General features: G+C 43.1%; 1 protein-coding gene across 4 annotated transcripts in view; it reads left to right on the top strand.

Annotated features, from left to right (window-relative positions):
* napepld (N-acyl phosphatidylethanolamine phospholipase D) overlaps positions 1-18553 on the top strand; it is a 50362-nt gene that overhangs the window by 5754 nt on the left and 26055 nt on the right. For all 4 annotated transcript variants that reach the window (XM_068059256.1, XM_068059257.1, XM_068059258.1 and 1 more), the window contains 2 exons: positions 38-684; positions 12075-12189. In XM_068059256.1, coding sequence (XP_067915357.1) covers positions 38-684; positions 12075-12189 — 762 coding nt within the window. The remainder of the gene's footprint in view (positions 1-37; positions 685-12074; positions 12190-18553) is intronic.

The following is an 18553-nucleotide window of genomic DNA, read 5'->3' as shown; positions in this document are numbered from 1 at the left end:
GTAAAGTTTTTTTTTGTCTTGTTCTCTCTGCCTCTAGGAGCTTGATGGCGAATTGCCGATATTGGAACCATACTTTGTCAAAAACCCGGAGCTGGTAGGAAGTATGGGGAATGGAATCCGAGTGACCTGGTTGGGACACGCATCACTGTTGGTGGAAATGGAAGGACTGACTTTTCTAACAGATCCTATCTTCAGCCAGCGAGCTTCACCTGTGCAGTTCTTTGGACCAAAACGTTTCCGAAACCCACCCTGCACAGTGACACAGTTGCCCAAAATAGATGCCGTGGTTATCACTCACACCCACTATGATCATTTGGATTACAATACAGTGCTAAGACTTAATGAGCGATTTGGGGGTGACTTGAGGTGGTTTGTACCCCTGGGTCTCTTAGACTGGATGCAGAATTGTGGCTGTGAGAACGTAATCGAGTTGGACTGGTGGGAAGAGAACTGTGTCCCTGGACATGATGAGGTCACGTTTGTGTTTACACCTGTGCAACACTGGAGCAAACGGACTGTAACTGATGACAACAAGGTGCTATGGGGAAGTTGGTGTGTCCTGGGACCCTGGAATAGATTTTTTTTTGCTGGAGATACAGGTTATTGTGTGGCCTTTGAACAAATAGGGAAACGATATGGACCATTTGACCTTGCTGCCATTCCAATTGGAGCCTATGAGCCAAGGTAGGTCAATCTTGTATCATTTCCCATTTCTATTTATGAAAAACAATGGTGTTGTATTTGGTGATCACTGACATTGAATGGATCGGCATTTTTTTCTCTTTTTGTCAGAATCAATTACTTCCAGGTTAGTTAATTTGATCCGGCCCAATAATTTGCTAAATTGATGATTTTACTCCATTAGCTTTAAGAATTTGTCGCTTACATCCATGCCAATGTTAAAAAATATCAGACAAACATAACTTGATGCTGAAATTGCCATTTTCCACAAGGAAGGATGTCATATTTTTCTTTCTACAGCAGGGTGACAGTGCAAAGCCAATAAATGAATTGTGAGGAGACATTTACCAAAAAGAAAATGGGCTGAGTACTCTGAGCTGTGTTTGGCATTTGTTTTACTAAGGTATCAATGTGAGACATCATTCATCACTGTTGTCTCCACACCACCGTATTGTACCACCTAGTGTACAGAAAATTCCACCATTCCCTGTAAATGCATTTTTGTATGGGTGACCAAGGGTAATGCCACCCCTTAAAATAAGATGTTTTTAAAACAATGATTTAGTTGATAAGTGCAGTGCCTAATGTGAAACTGAGACTTACAGATCAGGAAGCCCCCTAGTTATATTCCCAGTCTGAGCTGAGTTTGTTGATTTTGGGTGGCAGAAAAATAGCTAAAATTGGCCAAAGTGCTCCTTGGATTTGGGTCAGGGTGGCTGGGGAATCAGCTCCTGATTGCTATATACAGACCTCTGCATATGTGGACACTGGCTAAAGACTGAATTAAACTCAGCTGTGATGTTTCAACTGTTCAGTCTCCTGCTGATACTTTGTGCATGCCCATATTTGAAGTGATCTCTTGAACAAGGTATCAGAAAGTCTGTAGTATCAGTGGAATTGCAAATGCATATCAGCACCTTCAGCAGAAGAGAAGGGGGGGGAAATCATATGGAATGGTTCTGGTATATAAATGTGCTTCAGATTTCAAGGCTGCACTCGAGCTTGTCAAATAAACACAAGTAAGGAAGGAGGGAAGGTGGGATACTAACTGTAGGATTTCCATTCACCGCCTTCATCGGTTCATTATCTTTCCACAAAATCTCTAGTTATTACACTGAATCATACCATTTAAATAGCACCAACCATCATCGCAATGACCTATGTTAAAAGCAAACTGATGCAAAGGATTATCATTAACTTTAACTTTGATTTTATTTGCTTTGGTGGCAAGTTGGTTAGGGTTGTTGGAGGTCAATCAACTCAGTCACTGCACGAGTTCCTCAGGGTAGTGTCCGAGGCCCAGCCAGCATCAACTGCTTTATCAATGACTTTCCCTCCATCATAAGGTCAGAAGTGGGGATGTTCGCTGATGATTACACAATATTCAGCACCATTCGCATCTCCTCAGATACTAAAGCAGCCCATGTCCATATGCAGCAAGTCCTGGATAAGATCCAGGCTTGGGCTATAAGTGGCAAGTAACATTCGCACCACATAAGTGCCAGGCAATGACCATCTCAAACAAGAGGGAATCTAACCATCTCCCCTTGTTATGCAATGGCATAACCTCTTTGAATCCCCCTCTATCAATATCCTGGGGGGGGTTTACCATTGACCAGAAACTGAACTTGACCAGCCACGTAAATGCTGTGGCTACAAGAGCAGGTCAGAGGCTGGGAATTCTGTGGCAAGTAATTCACCTCCTGTCTCCCTAATGCCTGTCCATTGTCTACAAGGCACAAGTCAGGAGTGTGATGGAATACTCTCCACTTGCCTGGATGAGTGCAGCTCCAATAACACTCAAGAAGCTCGACACCATCCAGGACAAAGCAGCCTGCTTGATCGGCACCCCACCCACCACCTTCAGCATTCACTCCCTCTGCCACCAAGGGCAGCAAATGCATGGGAACACCACCACCTGCAAATTCCTCTCCAGGCCACACACCATTCTGACTTGGAACTATATCAGCATTCCTTCACTGGTGCTGGGTCAAAATACAGGAACTCCCTTCCTGCCAGCACTGTTGGTGTACCTACACCCCAAGGACTGCAACGGTTCAAGAAGGCAGCTCACCACCATCTTCTCAAGGGCAATTAGGGATGGGCAATAAATGCTGGCCTAGCCAGTGACGCTCACATCCCACAAACGAATAAAAAAAATGGAAGTACTGCATTGTGAAGTGGTAGGACAGGGGAAATCAGCCTTCATGATACTCTGCTCACTAAGTTGCCAATCACAGCTGTGTTGTAGTGGGGAAAGGTTGAATGAAGGAAACTCACTTCCCCACTGGGGAGACAAATCAAAGAATGTTTGTCTTGGCTGGCCTTAAAGTGACATTGGTAAAGGCCTGGTTGTTAATTGTCTGTTTTTTTTGGGGATAGGGTGTGTTGCATGGAGACCAAATTGAGACAAAAGGGAAGAAAACGAACCCCCACCAAAAAAAACATTTTTTTTCTGTTCATTTCTTTAATTTTGGTTTCTTCTTAAAAGAGTCAGTTTTGATATTATCAAGGAAACTAAAGAGAGAAGCACTGCAGTATGAGAATGGAATGGATATGAGTACTGCCACCCTGACTGCCCCAGTGTTCCTCTTAGCCCTTTTTATTTTACATAGGATTTACAGTAAAGAAACAGGCCATTCAGCCCACCTGGTCTATGTTGGCATGTATGCTCCACACGAGCCTCCTCTAGCTTCCCCCTAAATGCATCTATACTATGCATTTCATCTACTCCATTTGGTAGCAAGTTCCACATTCTAACCACTCTCTGGTTAAAGAAGTTTCTCCTGAATTCCTTATTGGATTTATTCATGACAGTCTTATATTACTAGTCCCTAGTTTGGGACTGCCTCACAAATGGAAGCATCTTCTCTACATCGACCCTATCAAACTCCTTCATAATTTTAAAGACCTCAATCAGTTCACCTCTCAGCCTTCTCATTTCTAGAGAAAAGAGTCCCAGTCTGTTCAGTCTTACCTGATAATCATAACCTGTCAGTTCTGGCATCAGCTTAGTAAAGTTTTTTGCACATTTTCTAATGCCTCAACATCTTTTTTGATTTTCTCCTTCCAATTGAGAAAATGTCAATGAATCAGTTTTTTTTCTCCTTTCCCCTTTAAGACTTTGGGGGTAATTTTGACTTTGGACGATATTGGATCAGGCACCCATAAAGCATTTCTCCCCATTTTCATTTCCACTACCTTTAGTGCAAATTAAAATCGAGAGAGATGTTTAACGGCCGCCGTTATACCCCGTCTTACCCTATAGCCCATAGTCAAAATTGCCCCCATTGTCCCTCTGCTGAAGCACAATTACATTGGTCCCTGGTGTGATGGAAGCAGAGTATTTATCCCAAGCAAATTAAAAACCTATTTTTTGTGAGTTTGGGTAGACAGGGTAAGAGTGATATAAAAGTTGGCCTCCTGTGGCCTCAGCTGGAAGAGAGTTTCATTGTCTCCGTGTCAGAGTAGCGGCAAATAAGCAAATCTGATCTGGTTCATCTTACGTGTTCTATACGAGTTAAGGAATGGGATTCTGCTCCTTGTGGCCGTTCCTCTGACATTGTTGGATCCCCAACCCATTTGGAAGTCATTGAGGATGCAGGGCAGATGTTCAGCAGGATTCCTGACGTCAAGTCAGAGCCTATTCCCACTGCTACTGCAGGAGTACCACCATTGCTTCACCAGAAGAGCTGTGAGCACCTTTTAAAGGGACAGTAACACCTGTGAAGATCAGAATTATGTCCTTCAGTGGAAGCTGGGGGTGGGCAGGTGATCTCCCATATTTGGACCCACATGCGCACTCCATGCTGTTTCTTTTGACCTTTATCTATATGGCGAGTGACACACTGCTGCTTGTAATGAGTGTGCGCTTCCTTTATGCCATATTGAAGGATTAGGAGGCTGTCTAGCACCCAAAAAACAAGTGTTGTGCAGCTGAATGTCTGGGCCAGTACACCTCATCTTACAGGATGTAGCAGTTTCCAACCTTATGCCAGTTCCCATTGGTCTTTTGGGACTGAACAATCCCAAGCATGTGAAGTCCCATCTCCATGCTCTTTGCATCACTGACCTTTCAAGGGGCAGACAGCAACTCCATTTCTTACAAGAATCAGCAGAATCTGCCGCCGCAGGCCGGCTGGACTTGATGTATCTAGGCCCTGGCATACCTCTGGGCCCATAGAATCATAGAAAGTTTAAGGCACAGAAAGAGGCCACTTGGTCCATCGTGTATGTGCCAGCTGAAAAACGATCCATCCACCCATTCTAATCCCGCCTTCCAGCATTTGGCCCGTAGCCCTGCCGATTATGGCACTTGAGCTGCATATCCAGACTCCCTTTGAATGAGTTGAGGGTTTCTGCCTCAACTACCCTTTCAGGCAGTGAGTTCCAGATACCCATCAGCATCTGGGTGAAAAGGTTTTTCCTCATCTCCCCTTTAATTTTTCTACCAATCACTTTAAATCTATGCCCCCTAGTCACCTCTCTGCTAAGGTGAATAGGCCCTTCACCTCCACTCTATCCAGGCCCCTCAAAATTTTGTACATTTCATTCAGATCTCCCCTCAGCCTTCTCTGTTCCAAGGAGAACAACCCCAGCCTATCCAATCTTTCCTCATAGCTGCATTTTTCCAGTCCTGGCAACATCTTCGTAAATCTCCTCTGTACCCTCTCTAGTGCAATTACATCCTTTCTGTAATGAGGTGACCAGAACTGCACACAGTACTCCAGTTGTGGCCTAACCAATGAGTTATACAGTTCCAGCATAACCTCCCTGCTCTTATATTCTATACCTTGGCTAATAAAGGAAAGGATTCCATATGCTATCTTAACCACCTTATCAACCTATCCTGCTACCTTCGGGGATCTGTGGACATTCACTCCAAGGTCCCTCACTTTCTCTACATTTCTCAGTATTTTCCCATTAATCATGTATTCCTTTGTCTTGTTTGACCTCCCCAAATGCATCACCTCACACTTCTCCAGGTTGAATTCCATTTGCCACTTTTCTGCCCATCAGACCAGACCATCAATATCTTCTTGCAGCCTACAACTATCCTCCTCACTATCTACCACACAGCCAATCTTTGTGCTGTCAGCAAACGTCTTGATCATGGCCCCTACATTTACGTACAAATTGTTAATATATACCACAAAAAGCAGGGGACCCAGTACTGAACCCTGCGGAACGCCACTGGTAACAGCCCTCCAGTTGCAAAAACACCCGTCAATGATTACTCTTTGTTTCCTGTCACTGAGCCAATTTTGTATCCACCTTGCTGCATTTCCCTAGATCCCATGGGATTTTATTTTTGACCTTGTCAAAAAACTTGCTGAAATCCATGTAGACCACATCAACTGCACTACCCTCATCTATCTTCCTTGTTACTTCTTCAAAAAATTTGATCAAGTTGGTCAAACAAGACTTTCCCTTAACAAATACATGCTGACTATCCTTGATTAACAGTTTATTCTGTTTCCCAGAATAGATTCCAATAATTTGCCCAATACTGAGGTTAGACTGACTGGCCTATAATTATTCGGTCTATCCCTCGCTCCCTTTTTAAATAGAGGTACAATGTTAGCAGTTCTCCAATCCTCCGGCACCAGACCTGTGTCCAGTGAGGACTGGAAAATGATGGTCAGACCTTCCGCTATTTCCTGTCTTGCTTTTTTTAACAGCCTCGGGTGCATTCCATCCGGCCCTGGTGATTTATCAACTTTCAAGGATGCTAATCTCATTAATACTTCCTCTCTCCCTATGTCCGCAAGCAGGACCCTGAGCTTCCGGTTGCTTGCCATTTCAACACTCCCCCCTGCTCTCATGCTCACATCTCTGTCCTGGGATTGCTGCAGTGTTCCAGTGAACATCAACGCAAGCTCGAGGAACAGCATCTCATCTACCGATTAGGCACACTACAGCCTGCCGGACTGAACATTGAGTTCAATAATTTCAGAGCATGACAGCCCCCCATTTTACTTTCATTTTTAGTTATTTTTTCTTTTTTTTACATTCTTTTTTACATTTTTTACAATTTTTTTTTGCATTTATTTCATTTCATCATAGTTTGTTCAGTTTGCTTACCCACTGTTTTTTTTCAGGTTTGCACTTGCTGTTGTTCAATATTCAGTGCGTTGTTAACACTTAATCTGTACTAATGCTTTGTCTTTCAACACGCCATTAACATATTGTTTGCCTTTGCTCTGTGACCTTTTGGTCAGCTATGTGGCCTTGTCCAATCTACACCTTCTCCTTTGTTATCTCTTGCCCCACCCCCACCTCCCTTGCTTATAACCTGTGACTTTTCTAATATTTGTCAGTTCCGAAGAAGGGTCACTGACCCGAAACGTTAACTCTGCTTCTCTTTCCACAGATGCTGCCAGACCTGCTGAGTGATTCCAGCATTTCTTGTTTTTATTTCCTCTCTCCCTATGTTTATCACATCCAATACTTCACACTCCTCCTCCTTAACTACAGTATCTGCATCGTCCCCCTCTTTTGTGAAGACAGACGCAAAGTATTCATTAAGAACAATACCAATATCTTCCGCCCCTGCACATAGGTTACCTTTTTGGTCTTTTATGGGCCTTATGCCAGAGTTGAGAGAAAAACAGGAACTGAGCAAATTGGGCCTTTTGTTACAATTGTGACTGGGTGTTTAACTCTCAATCAGTCTGATATTTCTTGATTCCATGCAAAGAAAGAAAAATGAAAGGGTCTTGTAACAGTGCACTTTGCAGTCCCTGCCTGCCCCCTCCCCATTTCTCCTCACTGCTTGTAATGATGATATCGCTAACAGCTGCTGGTTTAGCTTCCTCTCTGAATGCTGGTATATTTTTATTTTTATGTACCTTACTTGCATGCTATGGGATAGGAATTTCAAATGATGGCATGCAATCGTAATCCGAGGTTTTGTTCAGTCCTTAGTGGAGTATTTTGATAATAAAAAGGTTATCAGTTGGATCTTCCACGAAACAGCAAGCTGTGAATTCTGCCCAGTTCTACAAAATGACTTGCAATGTACAGACTAATCCCTCTTCTTTTATAGTCTAGCATTTCTAATCTCTCTTGTTTTATAGTCTAGCCATTCAGACTTGTAAACAGTCTGGTAAATTCAGATAAATGTATTAGTAGTGGCCTCACCATGGTATATTATCATAGAAATGTCGGCACAAAAGGAGGCTCACCATGCTCACGGCCACTTTCATCTTGGAGCTATCTCCTCCAATCCCATTTACCTGCTTTTTCCCTGCACCTATGTAGTTTTCTTTTGAAGTGTGCGGAGTCTCAGTTTCATCAAGTGCAGTGTCAGCCGTGACTCAGTTGTTAGCACTCGCTCTGATTCAGATGTTTGTGAGTTCAATCCCACTCCAGATACTTGAGCACAAACTCTAGGCTGATCGTGCAGCACCCTTTCAGCACTGCATTGTCAGGGGTTCTGTCTTTTGGTTGGGACATTAAACCGAGACCCTGTCTGCTCTCTCAGGTGGATGTATCTTGAAGAAGAGCAGGAAAGTTTTTTCTGGTGTCCCAGCCAATATTTATCTCTCATTGACTGTTTTTCCTACATTACAACAGTGACTACGCTTCAGAGTATTGGCTGCAAAGTGCTTTGGGACATCCTGAGGTTTTGACAATCACTATGTAAATGCAAGTTCTTTCTTTCTGACTTGTAATGCATTCCATATTCTAAGGATCATTTATGTGTAAAAAAAACTTTCAACCTCTCCCTTAATGCTAATCCTTGATACAAATTCACCATCTAGTGGAAATAATTTTTCACTATTTATTCTCTTAACCCTTTCAAAATTTTGAGCATGCCTATGTGATCTCTTGACCTTTTCTGCTGCAGTGAATACATCTCTGTAATTATATTACTCTTATCCTGTGTGTTATCCTAGGGAATCAACACTGCACATTTTTATCACTCCATTTTTCTTTCTACAATGGAATATGTAAAACTGCATGCAGTTTGCCAGCAGTGGCCTAATTAGTGCTTTGTACAGATTCATCTTCGCTTTCTTGCTTGTATATTCAAAACAGATTTGCAAAACGTATTTTGTTTTTGCCTCCTCCATTATCATTGAAACCATATAAAATACATTTTCTGTAGTATACTGGTATACTGGTTGCGACGATAGGTTCCTAAGGATTCAGTTATCTGCAGGATTTAATAGATATTGGAATGTATTATACACTATGTTGGATACTTTATTTGTAAGGCAATGTGTGAACTTTTCTATAGCCACATCAACTGTGCAAAACAGCCAACTGTCCAATTATAGATTTTGTCCTAAATGTGAGTTATACCTGCAGAGAGGATTTTGTGCTAAATAACAACAGTGTAAGTTGCTGGTGGGGCAGTCAGTGATTGCAGTGGCAATGGTGAGCACAATTTGAAATGATGAACAAAAGAAAGACATCGACACAACATTAAAATGTACTGGTTTGTACAAAATCTTTCTTATATGCTACATAAGTCGAATAACAAAGCTGGAGTTTCCTCTCCGATTTAGTCATTACCAGATACAGTAGTGTTTAATGCTGCCTGTGGAATGATCAAGTAGAACAGCAATTCACCTCTCCAAAGCATGGTAAACCCATTAGAAAATCAGGTAGTACTAATATCCCTCAAAAAATGTTCCCATTACCTTTTTTGTAAGTTTTACCTCTTTCCTTCCTCTCCGAAAGATGTTGGCTTATGCTGGAGTACGGCTCCACATGTTCCCGGAGCCCTCTGGTATCTCTCCCAATTGGCTATTCTTCATGGGCAAGCTTTAACAGTGAGTATCAGCAAGCTATTTGACTATGGGAGGCATCTCTGGTGAGCCCAGTGTTGTCCTTACTCAGGATCCACTCGTGTATTTCCAGCAAGGGTTGTTGAATATGAATGGGATATTTCTTTTCTAATCCAGCATGCTAATGCGAATTGTAGTACTTGTTGTGCTACCTCAGCTGACTCAGCACAGGCCTGGGATCAAACCTGGGACATTCCTGCTTTTTATGACTCAGCTTTTAACTTCATTAAGCTTACTCAGTCATTGAGCACTACCCCTCCCCCCCCACCCCAATATATACCCCCATGTATGTATATAAAGAATTAATGATGTGTGTTAAACATATCTAGTGACCAAAAATCTATCAAAGCAAAAAGTATTACTTATTTATTTTCAAATACAATAATAAATTTCTGAAAGTTTTGCACAGGAAGCTAAGTGGACTTCTAGTGTGCAAGTGTACCAGTTTATAATTACATAACTCAACCTATCTAATCATTGCAAGATTCTGGGTTCTGCCAGGACCAGTCAGCTCCGGACCTCATTACAGCTTTGGTCCAAACATGGAAAAAAGAGCTAAATAGGTGAGGTGAGAGTGATTGCCCTTAACATCGAGGCAGCATTTGACTAAGTCTGGCATCAAGAAGCCCTAGTAAAATTGAAGTCAGTGGGAATCAAGGGAAAACCCTCCACTGGTGGGAAACATACCTAGTACAAAGGAAGATGATCATGGTTGTTGGAGGCCAGTCATCTCACCCTAGGACACTGCTGCATGGGTTTCTCAGGGCAGCGTCCTAGGTCCAACCATCTTCAGCTGCATCATCAATGACCTTTCTCCATCATATGGTCAGAAGTGTTCAGTTCCATTCACAACTCCTCAGATATTGGAGCAGTCCCATGCCCTCATGAAACAGAACCTGGACAACATTCAGGTTTGGCCTGATAAGTGGCAAGTAACATTCACACCACACAGTGCCAGGCAATGACCATCTCTAACAAGAGAGAGTATGACCACCTCCCCTTGACATTTACCATTGCTGTATCCCCCACCATCAACATCCTGGGGGTGGAAGGGTCACCATTGACCGGAAACTTAACTAGACCAGCCAGATAAATACTGTGACTACAATAGCAGGTCAGAGGCTGAGTTTTCTGCGGAAAGTGACTCACCTGCTGACTCCCCAAAGCCTTTCCACCATCTACAAGGCACAAGTTTGAAGTCTGATTGAATACTGTCCATTTGCCTGAATGTGTGCAGCTCCAGCAACACTCAGGAAGCTCAACACCATCCAGGATAAAGCAGCCCACTTGATTGGCAACCCGTCCATCACCCCCCACAGGGGCTGCAATGTGTACTGCAGTAACTTGCCAGTGCTTCTTCAATAGCACCTTTCAAACTTGCGACCTGTATCTCGAAGGACAAGGACAGCAGCCGCATGGGAACACTACCACTTCCAAGTCATGCATCATCCTGACTTGGAACTATATCAGTATTCCATCATCGTCGCTGGGTAAAATTCCTGGAGCTCCCTCCCTAACTAGCACTGTGGGTGTACCTACACCACACGGACTGCAGCAGTTCAAGAAGGCGGCTCACCACCACCTTCTCAAGGGTAGTTAGGGATGGGCAATAAATACTGTCCTTGCCAGCAACACTTACATATGAATAATGAATAATAAAAAAGTTTCTCCTGCCTTTGAACCCCACATCAAGATTCAAGCACATAATCTAAGATGACACACCAATGCGATAGGGAGGAAATGCTGCATTTTTAGAGATGCTATCCATTGAATAAGCAATTAAAGTGACATCATATCTGGCTGTTCCAGTGGTTCAGGTAGGTCTTTAGAATACCATGGCCTTTTTGGAAGAAAAGCAGGGAGTTTGCCAATGTCTGGGCCAATGTTCTTTCCTCAACAAAGTTCACCAAAAAAAACTGGTTTTTCATTCTTTGCCTTTTTGTGGGATGTTGCTGCATTTGCATACATAATAACAATTATTCTCTTCAAGTAATAATTAATTCTGTAAAATGTCATGAGATGTTTTGATGTGATAATGTACTATTTAAATGTGAATATTACTATTTGCTATGCAGGTCATTTTTCATGCTTACTTTATTATCATCCTCTATTGATGTAGCTGGGATAAGAACAAAACGTTCATTTGATTTTCTCCATGGGGCCACACAGTGGACAAGTATGTGCTCAGCTCGTTTCAGAGTGATGCTTTAAGAACTTAAGAAAGTATGAAGCAAGACAAGTGCATTTGGGCCCTTATTAGGACAGCAGCCATCTTGCTTGGAATCCCCATGTTGCTTATTTATTTTTATAAAATTCTGGGAATATCAAACACAGACCAACCAAAGTAATGCTGAGAACAGGTGCGTAGCTAACAATTTGAAGTTTGTACATGCACTAACCAACCTGTTCTGTCTCTTTATGTCTCTCTGTTTCTTCCTTTGTTTTTCTCTCACGTTCTCTAGTAATAGTGATCACGTGTGTGTCTGATAGGAAAAGGGGATGTAACACATCATTATATTCAGTACAGAAATATGCAGCTTTTGCTGCTGTTCAATTCAAGGCTCCTAGTTTACCAATCTATGTTTTTGTCTCCAGATGGTTTATGAAATATAACCACGTGAATCCAGAAGAGGCTGTAAGGATCCACATAGATGTTCAAGCAAAAAAATCTGTAGGAATACACTGGGGAACATTTGCTTTAGCCAATGAGGTAAGAACTTTGCCTATCAAAGTGCCATTTGTAGACACAGTAAAATTCCGAACTCATAGAAATGTTTCGTGTTTGACATTTATGTACTTTGATTTTCAAGTAATTTACCTTGGATAGATTGTTAGTAAAACTTTTAAATGGCAGTTGCAATCTTTACTATCTCATCCAAGCAACCATTCCGCATGTGTGAACCTGGGGCAGTGTGTGTTGACTGACCGTTCAACCATGCAGAACATCATGGCTTAGGGTGTAGCTCCTGAAGCAATGAATAAGGTATGGCTCCTAAATCATTGATTAGCGTCCTTACTTCCACAAAGCTGGACTTCTGTGCAGAGGATGACAGGATGGCGATCAATCTTTAAGTGGTTCATTGATTCTGTCCAGAGAGAAGCTACGCCAAATTGACCAGAAGTTCCCCAGTCTGCTGAATTAGCAGATTTCAGCTGGGCCGACAGCAGGAGTCGTTGAAGTTGGCTTCAGCAGCCAAGGATAAGTGGAGGAAAGAAAACTTGATTTTGGATCATAAGTGGTATCGATCATCTCCTGTTGGAGCTACATATGTGTGGATGTGGGGTGGCAACAGGGTGGGGCATGTCTCTAATGTCCCACTGCTGACATGGGGCTGGATTTCCCTTTTTGCAGCAGAGCAGAGATGGAATGAAATGACTGCCTGCCCCTCCAACTGCAATCCATTTTCCTGGGTTAGGGGGTCATTAGTAATGTGGAATAGGCTCCACGTGGGATCCACTAAGAGGGTGCTTGTCTATTCAAGGGCACAAACTTCTAGTATTCATGCAGTGGGGCTAGAAGAGGTGGCGAGGAATTTAAAGAGGGCAGTAGAGACCTAAAGAAAAAGCAAAGAACCGAGGCCTAAAAAGATCAGGCTTACAAGTCCATTTGGAAGGAAAGGAGGCCTCTAGTAGCCCTCTCTGCCTACTCAAAGAATTGAGGCCTCACTGCCGCAGTCACTGGACCAATCACCAGATGTTCTGAGGAAATGTCTATAATAAGGGAGGAAGAAATCAGGAACATCTGCTGGGATCCTAGGCACTCCCTCTGCCAGCAACTTTATCTGGGGATATGCTTTATCACCTGATTTTGTCCCTTTTTGCATTGCTATTCCTCCTGATATTGGGAGAGAAATTTAGGGAAAATCCAGCCCCCTGCCAACACATAAATAATGGTCACTAGGTTATATTCCCGAATAGAGGCAAGATGTTTACGACAGAGTGGAGGAAAGATAATTGCAAAAAAGAAGACTGTGTAATGATCAGGAATGGGAATCCTGGTTGCTTTTTTTTTGCCTCTACCAAGGTTGAGAAAGTTGAGGCCAATTATCAGGCTTGCACCACTGCCCTTACTGTGATTAACTAACTCAGCACAGACTAGGAATTTAATGTGGTATCTTAGTGTGTGTGTGGCTCAGTTCACTACATTTATCCACATCATCCATAAGGAAACACACAGCTTTTGGAAATCTAAATATTGTGGCAAGGTTCAGGGTTAAAGGCTTGTGATCCCATAGTGTAATAATATCAATGTGTATATTACTTCTAACCAAATATCTTGGAACTAGGAAGGGGGTCATCATTTACTATATCTGTTACATTGCTGAAAGTATAATATAATTTCCAAAAGATATTGTAGATGCTATAAATTGGCAGGGCTTATCACTCCAATCAGCATCTTCTTTATCATGGGTCACAGTGCATATTTAAAATTTGATCTGTTATTAGAATTGCTGAGGAGGCAGAGGAATTTAGTTCTGTCATTCTCCTGATTAGCATCTCCTGTTTCCTGAGCATTTATTAATGTAATTTCTTCATCTTGAGAGTAATAAGTTGACCATCTGGGTCAATAATTAAATCATCCAAAGAGAAAGAGACATTCTTGCTCAAAATAACTCTTCATTTGGAGAATACAGCAGCTTAATATCATCCCTTATAACTGTCTGACTCATTCTGTCGCGGGTGTATCTCTTGCAATTACCGATTACTGCATCCAAGTCTGGACAGATTTTCCATTGTATGAAATAGGATTATTTACACAATGCACATTCCAAGTTGCTATATTCACTGTGCTTGTGGTTGATTACATGCATATTTTAGTCGGCCTTATTCTCTCCCTACCTTGTGGAAATCTTTGAATCTCCTCCTCTCCTTCAGCATTACCTATACGATTAAGCAGCTCACAAAATCTAAGATGCGTATAATTTCTCCGTCCAGAAGAAACATAAAAATATTCTCTTTTTAAAGAAATTATTCCAATCGGTTCTCGTTTCTCCTCATTTCCCTGAAGGCATTAACAAGAGCGGAGTTCCTGAAGGTATTGACCTGGGTGTAGCTCCTGAATTATTGACTATGAAATGGTTCCTGAAGGGATTGATTAGGGATATAGCTCCTGAATCAGTCGTTAGGGTGTGGCTCCTATATCATTGATTAAGGTGTGGTTTCTGAAGGGATTGATTAGGGTGTGGTTCCTGAATGATTAACTTCTGCCCTTCAGCTGGCTGGTATGCCGGGTCTGACTGGGTGTACAGCTGCCAGTTCAACAGGTCTCTCTGAGGGAATGCGTGTCCTCTGCCCCTGCGAAGGGCCATGGGAACTCCCACGCAATGTGCCACTCTGCAAATCCTCTAAGATGCTCCTTGGCAGTGAGAACAGACTCTGTGGCAGGCCTGCCAATGCAGCAAGCATCCCTGTATACACACCCATCTGTATTCTCCTGTACACTCACCAAAATCCTCACATGAGTCTTCTGCAGCAGAAACTGTCTGCGACCTCGCAATCCGGTGAGCAAGCAGACCCACTGTCCTTTCCCCCAACTTTGCTGCAGCCCACTCTTGCCCAGAGACCCACCATACGCTGATCCCAAATTTATATTCTGTAAGATATGGGTGGTGCCAGTTTCTGAGCTCAGATCAAGTGATGGTGCTTCTTCATCACAGGTCTGCTGCTGCTGGCACCCTTCATGGTGAGACTGTACTGGCTGAGCAGGCAGCATATGGATATCTGACAGCAAAAGTTCAGAAGGGGAGAGGATTGGAGTGAGGGGAGGTGGAGGGGGGGGGTGGTGGTGGTTAGGTGCAAAGCAAGAGATCCATGGTCACATCACCTGCAGCTTGCACTTCATGCCATATAGCAGGGTAAGAGTGGTGGGATTTGAGAAGGCATAAGGCAGGAACATACCGTTATCCTGAATGTTCCCAGCAACAGTGGGTACAATGGTCTCTCCCACAGCCAGCTTCCATGATGTGAAGTACCTTCTCCTCTAAAGGACTTAGGAGCTGCAGGCATGCCTGTCCCCTGCCGGTTCTCAGCTGCTCTCTGCGGTTTTGGGCAATCTTGTCCTGCAATTGAGAGGGAAGTAGGTCAGTGAGTGAGTTGCACTGTTTGGGTAATGTGCCTGCCACAGCTGAATAGCTGGAAGTATGCAGAACCTGTAAGAGGTGGATCTGAGGCTGGGAGCGTTGGTAAGTGTGTGAGGACGAGGTGGAGCATCTGAATATTAGGCTCGAGTCCTGACTGCTGATTGGCAAATGATGGATCTGTGATGCATTGAGCAGTGAAAGAGGTTGATGGTGTGGTGGGTAGGAGATAACGTTTGAAGATGCATTCACTGACCTTGACCACCTGTGTGAGATCATTGACCGACACTGCAGCCAGGTCCTCAGGGCCAGACTCTGGGAGTTCATCTCCCTGGCCATTTGCTCCCATTTCCTTCGTTGGGTGTGCCTTGAGGGCCTCCTTGCCCCCTGTGGAAACATGGTGACTCTCCTCCTCTCGACCTCCTAGATCAAGGCCTCCTGTGCTGCATTTGAGAACCTGGAGCCTTCTCTCTGGCCTGTTGCTCCATTTGCTGTCCTCTACCGTCCATAAAAACCTTGCTGAGACTGTCACACAAACCTGAGTGCACCTCCCCTATAAGAGGGGAAGGCTGCCTTTATGAAGTGCAAGCTAGCTGTGCATCATGCTAGCCACGTGCACACCTGAGCCCCCTTTTAAGCGTGCAGCCAGTCAGCAGCAGAGGACTCGTGAGGATTTTGGTGAAACAGGAGAACGCTGATGGGTGTGTATACAGAGATGCTTGTTGCATTGGCAGGCCTGCCACAGAGTCTGTTCTCACTGCCAAGGAGCATGTTGGAGGATTTGCAGAGTGGCACATTGTGTGGGGGTTCCCATGGCCCTTCGCAGGGACAGAGGACCTGTATTCCCTCAGAGAGACCTGTTGAACAATTGGCAGCTGTACACCCAGTCAGACCCGGCATACCAGCCAGCTGAAGGGCAGAAGTTAATCATTCAGAAACCACACCCTAATCAATCTCTTGACACTTGACTGCATGTCATAATCATGTTGATGAGCAGGCAGTGTGAAGTTTGTGTGTGCTGCTGCTTCAATGGGACTGGGCGCGGGGTAATAGCACACCTGACAATGGCCTCATCAAACCTTGCCTCCATTGACCAGATATGGAGGCAAACATACTTGACTGTGATGTCTCCATGATCCAGTGAAAGAAAAATGACAGAGGAGGTGATGAAAGTTAGGGAACTCATAGAGATTTTGCCAGATAAAGGGGGCTTCAGATTACCCAATTATGTTTTTGGTAGATTTTCATGAGTTTTTCACCAGAGCAATAATTCTCAGACTCTTGGATGGGAGGGGGTGCCCCATTGAAAAGTCTAACATTTCTAGGTAGAGTGCAAAGAGGTACCTTACTCAAAATCTGCCGACTCTCACTTGATTCCCTTGATCTACCATTGTCTCTCACCTACATCTGCTGCCTGACCTGCTGAGTATTTCCAGCATTTTCTGTTATCTCACCCAACTCTGCCTGTCTGCTGGCACTCTTGCTTCCAACCAGCTGTTGTCGGTTTCACTCCTACTCCCCATATAGCTGCCTCCACTGTGCTGTCTTTTCCTGTTCATTTCTATTGAACTACCACCATTCCCACTCTGTACCATATTGAGCTACCCTCAATCCCATTCCTTCTCATTCAGCTGTTGCATGTCCCACTGCTGATTTTAACAGAAGGCAAGGAGAGAAAGGAAAAATGAAGCTGGAAAGAAAAGATTTTATAAGTGCATGGATAGAGAAAAGAAGATTAAGTAGTCGAGACTGAGATTAGTAACTTAGCATGTGAAAAACTGTAACTGTGAACCTGTGTTCTAAGACTCTGATGCAATGTGTTAAACCTTCTTTGTGCCACATTACTGCCACCCCTTCTCCAGGCCATCAATCAAAACTAATGAAAGGCCATTAGAACTTTAAATATATTATTGTGAAGGATTGAAAGAACATTATCCTTGAAGCATTAAATAATTTCAAACAATTATCTGTAGCTGTAAAGACGGAAAGCTCAGTACTTCAACAACTGTATTCTACTGGAATTACAACTGGTTTCTATCTGTGGATTTAAATGCATTTTTGTTAGGTAAATAGTGTTTGTTTAGTAAAGGGGGAAATGAGCCAACTCCTTACGAACATTTATCTACTAAAGTTAATAATGACTGGAGGAAATCTGTATATCTTAGCTTCCAGGAGCAGATTTATATATGGAGAGTATGGTATTTCATTTTTAAATCTAGGGCACAAGTTAGTAACTTATCTGTGCTGCGAGGGTGGGGCTAACTGCAAACAACAGCATTGTACACTCCTATTTATGTCAACAAATGAAGGATAATGAGAGGATGTAAGTTATCAGATTGTCACTTAGTGTAAGTTTGTGGGAAATGGAGTAATTATGTATGGTATAGTACTGGCAATACTAAGGGATTGCACTTTACTCTGCTGATGGTTATCTTTGAAGTTATTCCAGTAACTGATTTTTAAACTGTTTATAACTGCAGATGATGTGTGTTTCTGAAACAGCCTATAATTTGCAATTGGGATGTGCATTTTGTCTGTAAAATTGCATAAATTTTCAGCTCAAACCATAACCAAAAACTTATGAAGATAATATTTCCAAATCTCTAAGAGCATTTAAATGAAAACCTGATGCATCTCCTTCTCCCTACAGTTTACTTTCAAATCAATTATTGGAATAAATTTTAGTCTTTGATTGACTAACACTGTTGGAAGAGTGAATTAAAAATGCAACTTCATCGATTTTGTGTATTGCCAAATCTCAGATCTGCACTGAAAATCATTCACGTTGATATAGGCCTGGATTTTGAGATAGTAATGGCGGTGCAACTGTCACCGTCTCCGTTATTACTCCTTTGAAACTGACAGCAACCTCTGGGGCCGGGAACAGAGGCAGGTGGGCACTAAAAATAATGCTGCTGGCTGGCATGCCTGTTCCCTGGCTCCATCCTGCCCCCGAGCCATTTTCATGGGGGTGGGGTGGTGGGAAATGGCACGGCT

The sequence above is a fragment of the Heterodontus francisci genome, chromosome 27 (assembly GCF_036365525.1).
Source record: "Heterodontus francisci isolate sHetFra1 chromosome 27, sHetFra1.hap1, whole genome shotgun sequence".
NCBI lineage: Eukaryota > Metazoa > Chordata > Chondrichthyes > Heterodontiformes > Heterodontidae > Heterodontus > Heterodontus francisci.
The sequence above is the reverse complement of the archived record's forward strand: the minus strand, read 5'-3'. Positions and strand labels throughout refer to the sequence as shown.